This window comes from Crinia signifera, chromosome 19, assembly GCF_055691185.1.
Source record: "Crinia signifera chromosome 19, ASM5569118v1, whole genome shotgun sequence".
Taxonomy (NCBI): domain Eukaryota; kingdom Metazoa; phylum Chordata; class Amphibia; order Anura; family Myobatrachidae; genus Crinia; species Crinia signifera.
The window spans coordinates 41,501,761-41,514,775 of record NC_139226.1 but is presented as its reverse complement, the minus strand read 5'-3'; the positions used below and the strand labels follow the sequence as shown (position 1 = coordinate 41,514,775).

General features: G+C 46.7%; 1 protein-coding gene across 2 annotated transcripts in view; it reads right to left on the bottom strand.

Moving 5' to 3' along the window:
- Positions 1 to 13,015, bottom strand: part of SHANK1 (SH3 and multiple ankyrin repeat domains 1) — a 463,174-nt gene that overhangs the window by 199,515 nt on the left and 250,644 nt on the right. For both annotated transcript variants that reach the window (XM_083162439.1, XM_083162440.1), the window contains exons 9-10: positions 7,907 to 7,984; positions 3,744 to 3,810 (exon numbers count right to left, since the gene is read on the bottom strand). In XM_083162439.1, coding sequence (XP_083018565.1) covers positions 3,744 to 3,810; positions 7,907 to 7,984 — 145 coding nt within the window. The remainder of the gene's footprint in view (positions 1 to 3,743; positions 3,811 to 7,906; positions 7,985 to 13,015) is intronic.

Here is a 13,015-nt window from a genome sequence, read left to right as displayed (position 1 = left end):
ATGGTCATCTATTTTCTTTGACTAATTGGCCTGTTGGCCAATAAGAATCTGGGGGTGCAGCTTCACAGCATGGGGGATGGAGCTATGCTCCATGTGTCGGTCTTTTGAGGAACAAAAAAAACTATTCGGTTAAGCTGTTCCATCGAAGGAGGGAAACCATGATATGTGCGGTACTGCAGATCGCGCGGTACTGCAGCTCGCTGGCGACATCCTGCTGCACGGCCAACAGGAGAAGTAGCTAGCGATAATATGCTGTAGAATGCAGCAAGTTGCACAGCTCTGCACGTTCGACTCGACATCAGCATCAAAGTCGGGCTGGGTGCACGTCGTCTAATGTGCACCCAGCTTAAGGGATATATTTAACAATAATCTGAATGTTGCCATTTTTCCCTGTTAATTATCATATTATATATAGATATATAATACAGGGTTTGTATAAAAAGTAAGAGACCTGTTTTTTTCTGACGTGTCTGTACGTTGCAGCGCACCTGCTCCAGGCGGGTTCGATGGAGGGGGAAGTCAGCTTCAACACGCACCGAGCGTCAGTCGCCTACGAGCTTCCATGCGGTTCATATTCTGGTTTTAGTGGACCCCTGTCCCTTGGCTCGGTTGAAGCTTAAAAATGCAATGTTCTATCAAACAGCGCTACGCCATTAAATTCTGGGTGGGACTTGGAAAATCAGCTATGTGCATTGCCGCCAATGAGAAGCTGCATCATGACAATGCACCAAGCCACACCTGCTTCATAGTCAACTACTTCCTGGCCCGGAATGGCATTGCAACACTTCCCCAGCCACCCTACAGTCCCGATCTGGCCCCGGCTGACTTTTTCCTGTTCCCCCGAGTGAAGACAGCCCTCAAAGGACACTGCCATGGGACCGTAGCAGAGGTCAAAGTGGCTTTGACACGCTGCTTGAAGGACGTTCCGGAAAAGGACTTTCAAGATGCACAAGGGTCTTATTTTGAAGAATTTAAAATGTTTGTAGCGATATATTCAATAAATATATTTTCCTGAATTACTTTTTATACTAACCCTGTATGATCTGGACCGGCACCCTCTATCATCATATAGCTGCCACAGTGCACAAACATATATTAAATGTACAGACACCAAACACTGACACTCACAGGCTAGGTATATAATACTCAACAAAGACTAGAGGCTCAATGAACAACGTTTTGGGCTTTAATGTCCTTCATCAGGCAGCATTTGCTAGACTTTGTGAAAGGCATCTGGGGCCGAATGTATTAGGGTGCGAGAATCAGAAAGTAAGAGATTTTGGGGGAGTTTTCCCATTATCTTAAAGCGGAAATCATTTACACTGAAAAAACAAGTTGATTTTGCCATGTAATTGATTTCCGCTTTAAGAAAATGAGAAAACTCTCCCGGAATCTCTCACTTTCTGATTCTCACACTCTATTGCATTTGGCCCCTGATTTAAATACATTATGCCCCTAAAAAGTCTATATGATCATCTTTCAAAAGAATACTATATCAAATTGACCTACTGTAGGCTACTAATTGTGCGTTTAAAGAATAATGTGCGGGTATTGCCACTTGGAGGCCAATAGTGGTATTACAGCCTTTTTTTTCACTATTGTGTCCAAAACCCCCAAATCACTAACACCCAGTACTAATTTTTTGGAAAAATAGGTCCAGGAACTCCAGGTCTGGGGGTGGATCAATTAAATAAAATTAAAAAAAATATAAAAAAAAAATATATATATATATATATATATATATATATATATATATATATATATATATATATATATATATATATAGTAGAGAGAGGGAGAGAGAGATTGATGTATATATTGTATTTAGAAACAGAGGCACTCACAGGGAACTTTAACATAAAACTTATCTTATGGAAAGTAGATTTTCAGTTCCTGATGATGTCATATTTAATTAAAGGTTCAGGAACTGAGTTCCTGCTGGTTCCTGCTGAAAAATAGCACTGCTAACTCCACTGTGGGAAATGTGTTCGCAAGGGTTCAACAAAAAGTAACCATTACCTTTTAAATAGATACACTTATGAAAACTTGCTTGAAAACCAATCAGATCCTAGCTATCAGATTTATACTATACTTTTGGAAGTGCAAGCAAACATTTTTATTGGCTGCGATTGCAACATCACAGTATTGCTGAGCCATGGCATGTACTAATATAAACACTTAAGGTGTACAACCTAGACGATCAGTCATAACAATATTTTCATGTTTTGCATCTAGTGTGTAGGCACTATAGGGTTAACGATGTACACGTCCCGCCGGTCGTTAGCGTCATCCATCTGTAAAAGCAGCTCAATCTGAGGATAAATTCAATGACAGCGCACTACTGGAATGTGGCCACTGACTATGTCATTTGTAAAATCGCTCAGTGTATATGCACGAGTTTGGATCATTTGGTCTACAGCATTATGGTTGACAGTCATTAGGTCGACACCATTAGGTCAACATGGGAAAAGGTCGACATGTGTCTAGGTCGACATGGGAAAATGTCGACATGGTTCTAGCTCGAAAGGTCATTAGTTCGACAGAATGTTAGTTCGACAGTGTCTAGGTCGACAGTCAAAAGGTCGACATGGGGTTTTTCACTGTTTTTTGAGCCGACATGTGCCGACAGGCGGTATTTCATGCCCTACCATCCACTAGGGCGTGGTGGGAGAATAAAATAGTGTGCCGAGCGTAGCGAGGCACTGTGCCCGACGCATGGCGATGCGGTGCACTTTAAACTGTGTCCATGTTGACTTTCAAGTAAAAAAACATGTCGACATTTTGACTGTCGGCTTAGACATTGTCGAACTAATGACCTGTTGAACTAATTACCTGTCGACCTAACGACCTAATGTCGACCTAGACCCATGTCGGCATTTTCCCATGTCGACCTAATGGTGTCGACCTAATGACTGTTGACCATCACGCTGTAGACCAAATGATCCCAAACCATATGCACTATATCGGTTGTCCAGGAATAAAAGGGAAATCATTGACGACAGCAATAATTTGCAATGTCGTTTAGTGTGTACCCAGCTAGGAACAACATTCTTATCTATTTTACCATAAATCTGTTTCTCACCTTTGTCAACATAAGTGAGTGCAGCTTGGACTCACCCACTCTTCCCTTATATGTGTTCTGAATGCATAAAGCAAAAAGTAGTAAAGTCCCTGATGGAATAAGACACAAGCCGGCGTCACTCTGGAGCATGGGTCCTCAAACTGCGGGCCTCCAGATGTTGTGAAACTACAAATCCCAGCATGCCTTGCCACAGTTTTAACACTCCCTTATAGCAAAACTGTGGCAAGGCATGCTGGGATTTGTAGTTTCACAACATCTGGAGGGCCGCAGTTTGAGGACCCATACTCTGGAGTAAGGTAGGAAGTAGCAGTGGGGAGGGGTCCTAGGCCAATTTTCCACAAAGCAACCTAGGCACCTGATTAGGGCCCAGTAGGTCCCAAGGGGCCTTATAAAGTCACCCAAAACTTTCCCAGAGGAGCATTGCACTACTACCGCTTGACATCATGACATCACATGGACCTGTGTGGTCTAAATCCGCCTCTGGTAGTGGTACCATGTGTATGGGGAACTGCCCATCGGACTCAGAGGGGGGTGTATGTCCGCAGTGCTAATTATGGCCCAGGATTTACACAATGGCAGTGATGTACACACTATTCATCCCGGTGAATGAGCGCTTACAGGGGATACTCAGCCAGTGCATTAATTACATACATTTACTCACCAACATCAGTATCTCTGTGACTTTTTATCAACTCCCCCAGTTCAAAGTTTCCTGAAATAACAGCTACCTAAGGCAAAAAAAGGAAACTGGATTTAAATAAAGAAAACATTTGGGTGAAGAAAAACATACGGAGGAGATCATAATGAAGAGAGAGAGAGAGATTGGGAAATAGTCACGCTGATAAGAAACTGCACTAAATGGCTATTTGCAGCCGTCTCCTGGCATAGTGATAGCTGTGTGGAATGAGGCCGTGCAATGAATTGTGACAAATAATTCTAAATTATGCACAACACTATAGCCAGCGGCGGAGGGAAGGAAATTAAAAACTAAATATACAAAACAAACCCTGGTTGGTAATGAATATGGGAAGTGAATGTTAAGTATCTCCTGGGAACAGTTTGGTTGCAGGATTTGCTGGACAGACACACAGGGCCTGAGTGATTCGGCCAAGGACCCTTCATATAGGCAAAGTATAATTCATCTTGTAGTGTCAGGCCTCCAGCAGAATAACTGCTTTTTCCCTGCACTCCCTTCCCATGTAACACTGGGGGTATTCACGCGTTAAGCACCTCCTGAATATATAGGTATATATGGTACTTGTTTAGTTTCACGGCGGCAGCATAGCCGCGCTAATTCCAGGTTCGGCGCTCACCAAACTATCTAAAATAAACTAAATAAACTCCATGCCAACGTGGATAGTTCATACCCCCCCTATCCATGTTGCCATGGAATTGATTTTAGATAGTGTGGCGAGCCCAGCGATTCCCGCAAGGGGACTCAGAGGCGAGACCATGCTGCCGCCGTGAAACTAAACAAGTACCGTATGTATCAACAGTAATGTGAAATATGACACCAATGTTTCCTTTGTCAAGGGGAGTTTGGCCCCCCCGAAATGTTGGTGTCATATTTCACATGACTGTTTAATACACGTTTGAAAAAAATCCTTGGAGTGCCACCTTGCTTCTTGTCTATTACATTCATTCGGAGGGCACTGAGGTCAGTGCCTATCAAGGAGAGTGCCGGGCCGACTCCAAAAGACTATATATATATATACACACACCTCTGGATGGATGGATTCAACAATACCCCTTTCACATCGCAAATGCTGGGTCACACCTGGGATATGGACATGGATCTGTCCAAGGAGCGACGTGGCATTTGCTCCTCTCAGTGATCCGGCAATAAGCCAGTACGGTGACGTCACACGGGGTGGGATGGACCTTCATCGGAGGCAGGGGAGGAGGCCGCACTTAAAGCTGATGCTGCCTCCTCCCTATAGTGTACATAGCAATGCTGGGTTGCTGGACCCAGGTTTTTCCCTTTGGAGCTTTCACACTGCACAGAGACCCGGGTCGACCCGGCAATAACCCAGGTTGAACCCAGGTTATTTGTGCGGTGTGAAAGGGGTATAAATAATGAAGAAAGTGAAGACTGGTTTCAGTAGTGTATTTAAATAGTGGTCACATGAATGGCCAACGATTCACCAAATTTACCAGGAGAGGGGTCTATAGGATCCATCCCCTGGAATGGGTGCACGTATACTGTATGTGTGATCTGATGGCAGCACATGCACAGTAGCAGAACAAAGTCCAAACCCAGAAGTAAAGCGACTGTAGAGTCTGAGCACTAGAGGACACAGATCTCCAGTAAAATGGAGCAGCGTCCATTTTTCCAGCAATTTTTCTACTGTGCATGTCCAAAAAATGGGAAATGGCTGCCGCAACATTTTACTGGTGATTTCTACAGTGTTGCTGCTGTTGGTGCGGGACTGCAGATGGGTAGCATAGGCGAATCTAGGGGGTGGTCCGGGGGTGCACAGGACCACCCATTAGCCCATTTTGTAGCTGAGGGATGGGGCTTTCCAACGAGCCAGCCCCGTGTCTTTAGCCCCCTGGGAACCGGAGATACTGCCAGGCAAAGCTGGAACGTTTTCCCTATAGGATAACATGGGACCCGCTAATTCCGACCCCCACCCAGTTCAACGGCTGCCAGTTCCCCCTTCGGCATCACTGAAGCTCGAGGTTGATCTCAGTCGAACCCAAATCTGATACCAGTCTGGATCCATATGGGTTAATTGGTTCCAGGGATATTGAGGTTAAACCGTTTTTTTTTTTTCATTTCTTAAATGTAATTTCATAACTGTTTATGTTCTTTGAGGGCAGATTTCTCTGGAACCAAACAGCCCAGTTTCACGGGACCAAAATCATTCGAAGCCAACCCAAAAGTTCTTCAATATGATACTGGTCTCATGTAAATAGGTCAGTTGGTTCCGAAGATATAGCTGGTTGGTTAAAGGGGGGTAGGGAGAGGGGAGTGGTTGTCTCTCCCCCTCACACCAGAAAATGCAGGGACTAGGCTGGTGTATATGGGGTCAGCCTGGGAATGTCCTTGCATGATCCTGGGACCATACTCCTGAGTAAATCCCTGCATTTTCTGTGGTGAAAGGGGTATTATTTTAAACAGCCGTGACCTGCAGTGCTCTGAATACAGCCGGGCAGCCCCCTGCTCTCTGCCCAGCTGTCAATGACTGTCACCCCTGCAGCTTCCGCTCCAATTCTTCTCACCGCTTTAACCTCAGCTCGCCCCCCTTTAATCATGTGGTGCCGATGCCTGGCGTGCTCCCCTGACGTCACGCACAACAACAGCGCGCACAATATGTCAAATGTCCACTTGGCTAGAAGGGACACCAGGAGGAGAGTGGGAGCGTGCTCTGCGCTGCGCTCTGCTCCTCTCCCCATAGAAGCAGCTGCACCGCTCTCCATCTCTCCCTGCAGCAGCAGCGAAGGCTCATATAAAAATTTACAGTAAGTGGCACTTTTGGGGGCATTGCTTAAGGGATGCTACAAGTGGTGGTATGTGGGGGCATTATGCATAATGTGTGGCTTAATGTGTAAGGCGCATTAAGGTGTGCTGCATCATGTGTAAGCGGCATTATGTGTGCAGCATCATGTGTAATGGGTACTATGGTGCGCGGCATCATGTGTAATGGGTACTATGGTGCGCAGCATCATGTGTAATGGGTACTATGGTGTGCGGCATCATGTGTAATGGGTACTATGGTGTGCGGCATCATGTGTAATGGGTACTATGGTGTGCGGCATCATGTGTAATGGGTACTATGGTGCCATCAAGCAAGAACCCCCTAGCAATGAGCACGTAGGTAAGCAGCACTTATGTGGCAAATATGTAATGGGCATTACGGTTTGTTATATAGTATGTAATGGGCATCATGATGTGTGGCACAATGTGTAATGGGCATTATGGTGTGTGGCCTTATGTGTAATTGGCATTATGGCATGTGGCTTTATGTGTAATGGGTATTACGGAGTTTTCTAAAATGTGTAATGGGCATTACTCTGTATGGTCTAAAGTGTAATACCACACCCCTTTTTGTGATTCCACGCCTCCTTCCCATGAGGCCACGCCCATTTTTTGACGCGCGGCTACGCCGCGCAAAGGTCTCCCTACTGTTGTGTCTAGATCTGGGACCACCCATTACCAGAATTCTAGATTCGCCTATGATGGGTAGGTGTTCAAGAAATGGGTGCAGCATGTGCAGTGGGGGCCCCCCAGTAGACTCACTGCAAAATACATTATTATAAATACGCCAATGACACAGACAGGTTCTTAGCAATACTGCATACCCCCCATTGACCCTACAGTCAGAGGGGGGGGGGGGGGGTTATGAAATCTTGGAGAGATGAAATGGAGAAGTAGTTACAACTTTGTAGTGAAGCCAGAAAATGATGGATGGATAATTTGCCCACTTTATCTCTCTCCAAGATTTGATAACTGTCCCCCTAAGTCACAGAAGGGAGGGGGTGTGTTAGTGAAGAACAAGAGGGCGGAAGGTCCTGCCTGTAATCTCTAACACACAGAGGTAAAGAGGCTATTATATTATAGCACAACACATTTGTGGGTCCTAACACCTGTGCCTCCCCCCTGCCTCCCCCCCCGCCCTCCACACACACACACACACAGTGTGTGAATTTGCTCTCCCCACCATCTTCTCATTGTGCTAAACCTTCGTATTTGTACAGTGAAGCACACCTGAGGTACACAAATTATGACAGGCAAACATTCGAATAATAAACAAAATGAAAAATATTTTGAATTATCATCTACACAAACTATGTAATAACAGTGGGGACGCGTATACACACCTGGAAGGGGGTTTGTCCGCTGTGATTCTTGATATCTTTGCTCGCCCCACGGTACAGCAGCACTCGAGCACAGGTTTCCTAGAGAACAAAGAAATAATTGCAGAAAAACACACTGTAGGGATTACTTTCATGGCAGTCCCTGCAAGAGGAATTGCAGAAAGAAAATGTATAAAGATGTGTTTGCACGATGGGACTGTGTATTGTGAGTGACCGGAGCGGAGTTCCAGGGGGGAGGGGTGTATTGGAAGGGCTGCACATGCATGTGTTTGTAGGTGGAATTTGGGGCTGTGTCTTTGGTTATGGGGCAGTGTATGTAGAACATTGCATTATCCCCTATCTAACTCATAACAGATACTACAGAGGACACCTGAAGGCTTATACAGATTAGGTTTAGCGGTCAGTGTTGGACTGGAGCATGTAGGCCCCACTGGGGACTGCAGCTGTAGGAACCTACAGTATGGTTTAAAGGGTGAGGTTGTCCACCAGAGGTGATGTGACCAGCCGCCACATAAATTTGGCTAACTATTAGGCAAATCAACTAAGCACCAATGTTTATACAGGGCTTCTTGGCACCATACAGTAGGGAACACTTCAACCTACTGCCCACCCACCCATCCAGTGGTTTAACAATGCCACCACAACGCAAGAGGTGGCCTGGGGAAGCTGGCGCCATGGGGACAGCAAGATCACTGCATATTCCATGCGGTCTGGCTATCTGCATGGAATCTGAAGAAAATGTCCTTCCAAAAATGACCACCGCCTTGGAGGGGACAGATGCTAGAGGCCCTACTGGACTTCTAGCATCTGTCAGGGGAGAGTAGCACATACAGCTCTACCCAGAAGTGCTGGCATGCTGTGAGCACCTACTCCCTGGCAACGAGCATGTAACCCCTAACATTTTAATTTTTTTAGCTAAAGGTTTGTGCATGGCAGTGGGGTAGTGCTACAGCTTCACCTACAGTATCTGCCAATGTGACAATGAGCAATGGTGCTGAGCATCAGGATTTGAGGCACACTTTCTGCACAAGTGGGCAGTGCCTTTTCTAGTGGTTGACTCAGTCCCATGAGACTTTGCACAAGAGGTTAGACACTGAGAGGCTTGTGCTGAGCACTGATTGGTGAAGCTCATCACATGATTCTCAGGCTCATGGAGGACAGCAGCAGCAGCAGCCTCGTCATGGGCAGTGGCGTAACTATAATTCGGGGACCCCCCGCCAAAACTTTGGCAGTGCCCCCCCCCCAAAGCAGCAGAAGCCAGGAGGGGAGCTGGGACCGCAGCGCAGACAAGTAAATCTGCAATAGCCCCGCAGACCAGAGGCGGAACTACCATTGGTGCAGCAGGTGCATTGCACCGGGGCCCCTGAAGACTAAGGGGCCCACTTCTGCCACCCACTGCTATGTGGCATATTGTGAACTTGGTTTGGAGTGGAAGAGGAGGGCCCAAAAATGTAGTTTTGCACCTGGGCCAACCACTCGTAAGTTCCGACACTGCCGCAGACCCCCGGCACCTGCAATTATACAGTGCCTCCCCGCTACCGTGGGGTCTTCGGGGCTATTGTTATGCCACTGGTCAAACGAGTGTTTTTAATCAGAGGCAGCACTGAGCCTGTGAAGTCTCCTACAGAGCAAGGTACAGAGGGACAAACACAGGCTTTTCATGTGGTGTACTGTATGTATGTATGTATGTATGTATGTGTGTGTATATATATATATATATATATATATATATATATATATATATATATATATATATATATCTGTGAAGAAAGATGGTACTCCAGGGTCTTTCAACTGTGGTAACAAAAAGTGTATTTCACAGCATATAAAAGGTCAACATTTCGGGGCTACAGCGCCCCTTTGTCAAGGCATACAAAAGTGTAAACTGGAATCCTATTCGATTGCAATTTACACTTTTGTATGCCTTGACAAAGGGGCGCTGTAGCCCCGACATGTTGGCCTTTTATATGCTGTGAAATACACTTTTTTACCACAATTGAAAGACCCTGGAGTACCATCTTTCTTTAACGGTTACCCATTTCATCAGAAAGGCACCGGGCCCGTTGTATTTGAAGGTCCATCATATATATATATATATATATATATATATATATATCAGTGGCGTAACTAAGTTTTGGGCGCCCCCCCGCCGTTAGGGGGGGGCGCCCCCCCCGCCGCCGCCCCGCCAAGCACCCCCAATCCCCCGCCGCCCATGCAAACCCCCCCCAATCCCCCGCCGCCCCGCCGCCCATGCAAACCCCCCCCCAATCCCCCGCCGCCCCGCCGCCCATGCAAACCCCCCCCCCCCCAATCCCCTGCAGCCTTACCTATCGCGCTGGTCCCGGCGGCTCCGTTCTTCTTCTGCTGAGGACCACCACAAAATGGCTGCCCCCATACAGCAGACAGTTTCAGAGAACTGTGTGCTATATGGGGGCGGCCATTTTGTGGTGGTCCTCAGCAGAAGAATGGAGCCGCCGGGACCAGCGAGTTAGGTAAGTCTGCGGGGGGATTGGGGGGGGGGGGTGTAACTATAGCACCGCATCCCCCGGCGCCCCCACATGCACAGCGCCCCCCTGCGGTGGCGGGGGCTGCAGTGCTATAGTTACGCCGCTGATATATATATATATATATTAACCCCCCCTGCAGTTACCCATTGACCAAGTTTATACTGTCTTTACTCTTTGTTTTGACAGTATAATAATCTCCCATGCAGTTTGAAACCAGTAACGACAAGAGGGGAGGGGGACCCCCTGTCTAAAGTGAACCGGGCCCCCTGAAGGCGTAGTCTGGCCCTGGGGGTTGGACTAACAGAGGGAACGGACAGTGAGAAGACATGGCTGCACTACTTCATTACACTGATTCTGATTATGGTACCGGTGTTAATTTGTCAAGTTCACTGCTAAATTTAAATTGGAAGTAGTAGTAAGGTAAAACCCGCATTATGGGGATATTCAATGCCAGTCGCTATTTCGGACAGGGGAAATAGCAGCCGCCACCTATTCAATATTGCCATTTCCGACAACATTGAAGGCAGTTTCCGACAAAACAGATCCAACTTTAAAACATGGAAATGGCCATGGTATATAGAATTCACGTCCATTTCTCGACAATCCAAAGTGGGCACGCCCACTTTCCAACACCCTATAGCCGGAACATTAAATTATAGCTGTCGAGATTCAGCCGAACTGGGTGAAAATGGCCCGGGGATTCGATTGTCGGGACATTCAAGAATTCGGAATCCATGATTGAATACCACTCTGAAGCTCAGTGCCACTTTAAAATGAATATAGCTGCAAGCCCATCAAAGTCAAGCCAGTCTCAATCTCAGAACCTATTATATAACCAGCCATGGACTTTCATTATCCTAACAGGTACTGCTGACCTGGAACTTTACCACTCTACCTCTCCCTTCTTTAATGCGGTGGCCCATTCTATATAATGTAGTAATTGCTAGTGCTATATTATCTAGAGAATTATATAATCATGAGCAGAGAATATAAGTCATTATTGTGTCAGGACTAGTTTTGACCATCAAGGAAGAAGTCAAATGTTTGTTCCTATTAAAAGCTCAATATCTTTCTATATTTATTTGAGTTTCAGCTATTATTATTAAGGCCAGCAGAGGGCGCTGTGACTTTGGCAGTTTTTATTCTTGATCTAAATTTGTGGCATGTCTATAATGCATGATAGATCATTGAAAAATTCTGTTCTGGTCATAATACAATCTGACTAAATGCAACTTAACATGAACGGAACTTGCAATCAGCCATGTATTTTTGATATTTCTAGAATTGGATTAAATACTACCCTTTATACTCAGGAACAAGAAAGTATGGAATACAAAGATAAAAAATCATAAAATATACATCTCTTATATATTTGGCTACATCTGTCACTCAAAGTGTGTCTGAAGCTGTAACGCTGGGTGGAGCCTCTGACTCACATGACTGACTCACACGACAGAGAACCAGCCCAGTGAGCCCACAGACACAGTGCCAGACACCCTCTGCCTCTCTGTTACACAGCAATGACACAGCTACTCACCAGACACACCAGGTGAGCGCCCCACACCTCCATACCTCCCAACATGACCCTCTCCAGGAGGGACAGAATACTCTGTTTGTGGACTTCCATCTTAATTTATGATTGTCATCACCTGTTTTAAACAGGGTAATTGATAAGAAAGGTGTTTAAGCACAGGTGATGGTAATCCATAAATTAAGAAGAAAGTCCAGAAACAGAGCAATGTGTCCCTCCCCCCCCCCCCCCCCCCCATTCACGGCAACCCCACGATTAAATGGCACATGCAAAACACTGACATGGCTATGGTCAACAATGAAAAAGGTTGACATGAGTTTTTGAAGATTTATTTTTCACTTTTTCAATGTTTTCATATTCATTCTCATGTGTCGACATGGACACCAATGAAGTGCCACACTTATGTCAACATTTACATGTGTTGACCTTTCTGTGTTGATTTTTTCTTGCGGCGATTCGCGGCACCCCCCGGCGACCCCCCTCCAGCGATACACAGCACACCCCCCCCCCAATTCGCGGCGACTCCCGCGATTTGCGGCCCCACCCCGTGACACACCCCCTCCTGCGATTCGTGGCACCCCGCGAACCCCCCCCCCCACGATTTGTGCCAACCCCCCAGGCCCCCCCTTCTTTGCGGTACCCCCCACCCCCCGCGACCCCCCTTACCGCGATTCCCCCCCCTGTCATTGTGGCAACCCCCCGCCCCTGCGACCCACCCTCCCATGATTCACTGCAACCCCCCGCGTCCCCCCCTCCCACGATTCACGGCACCCACACCCCCCCCCCCCGCGACCCCCCTCCCGCAATTCACGGCATCCACCCACGACCCCTCCTCCCGTGATTCGCGGACACACCTCACCTCCTCCCTCCCCCCCTACCCCCACTCGCGATTCACGGCAACCCCAGGATTAAATGGCACATGCAAAACACTGACACGGCTATGGTCGACAATGAAAAAGGTTGACATGAGTTTTTGAAGATTTATTTTTCTTTTTTGAATGTTTTCATATTCATTCTCATGTGTCGACATGGACACCAATGAAGTGCCACACTTATGTCAACATTTACAAGTGA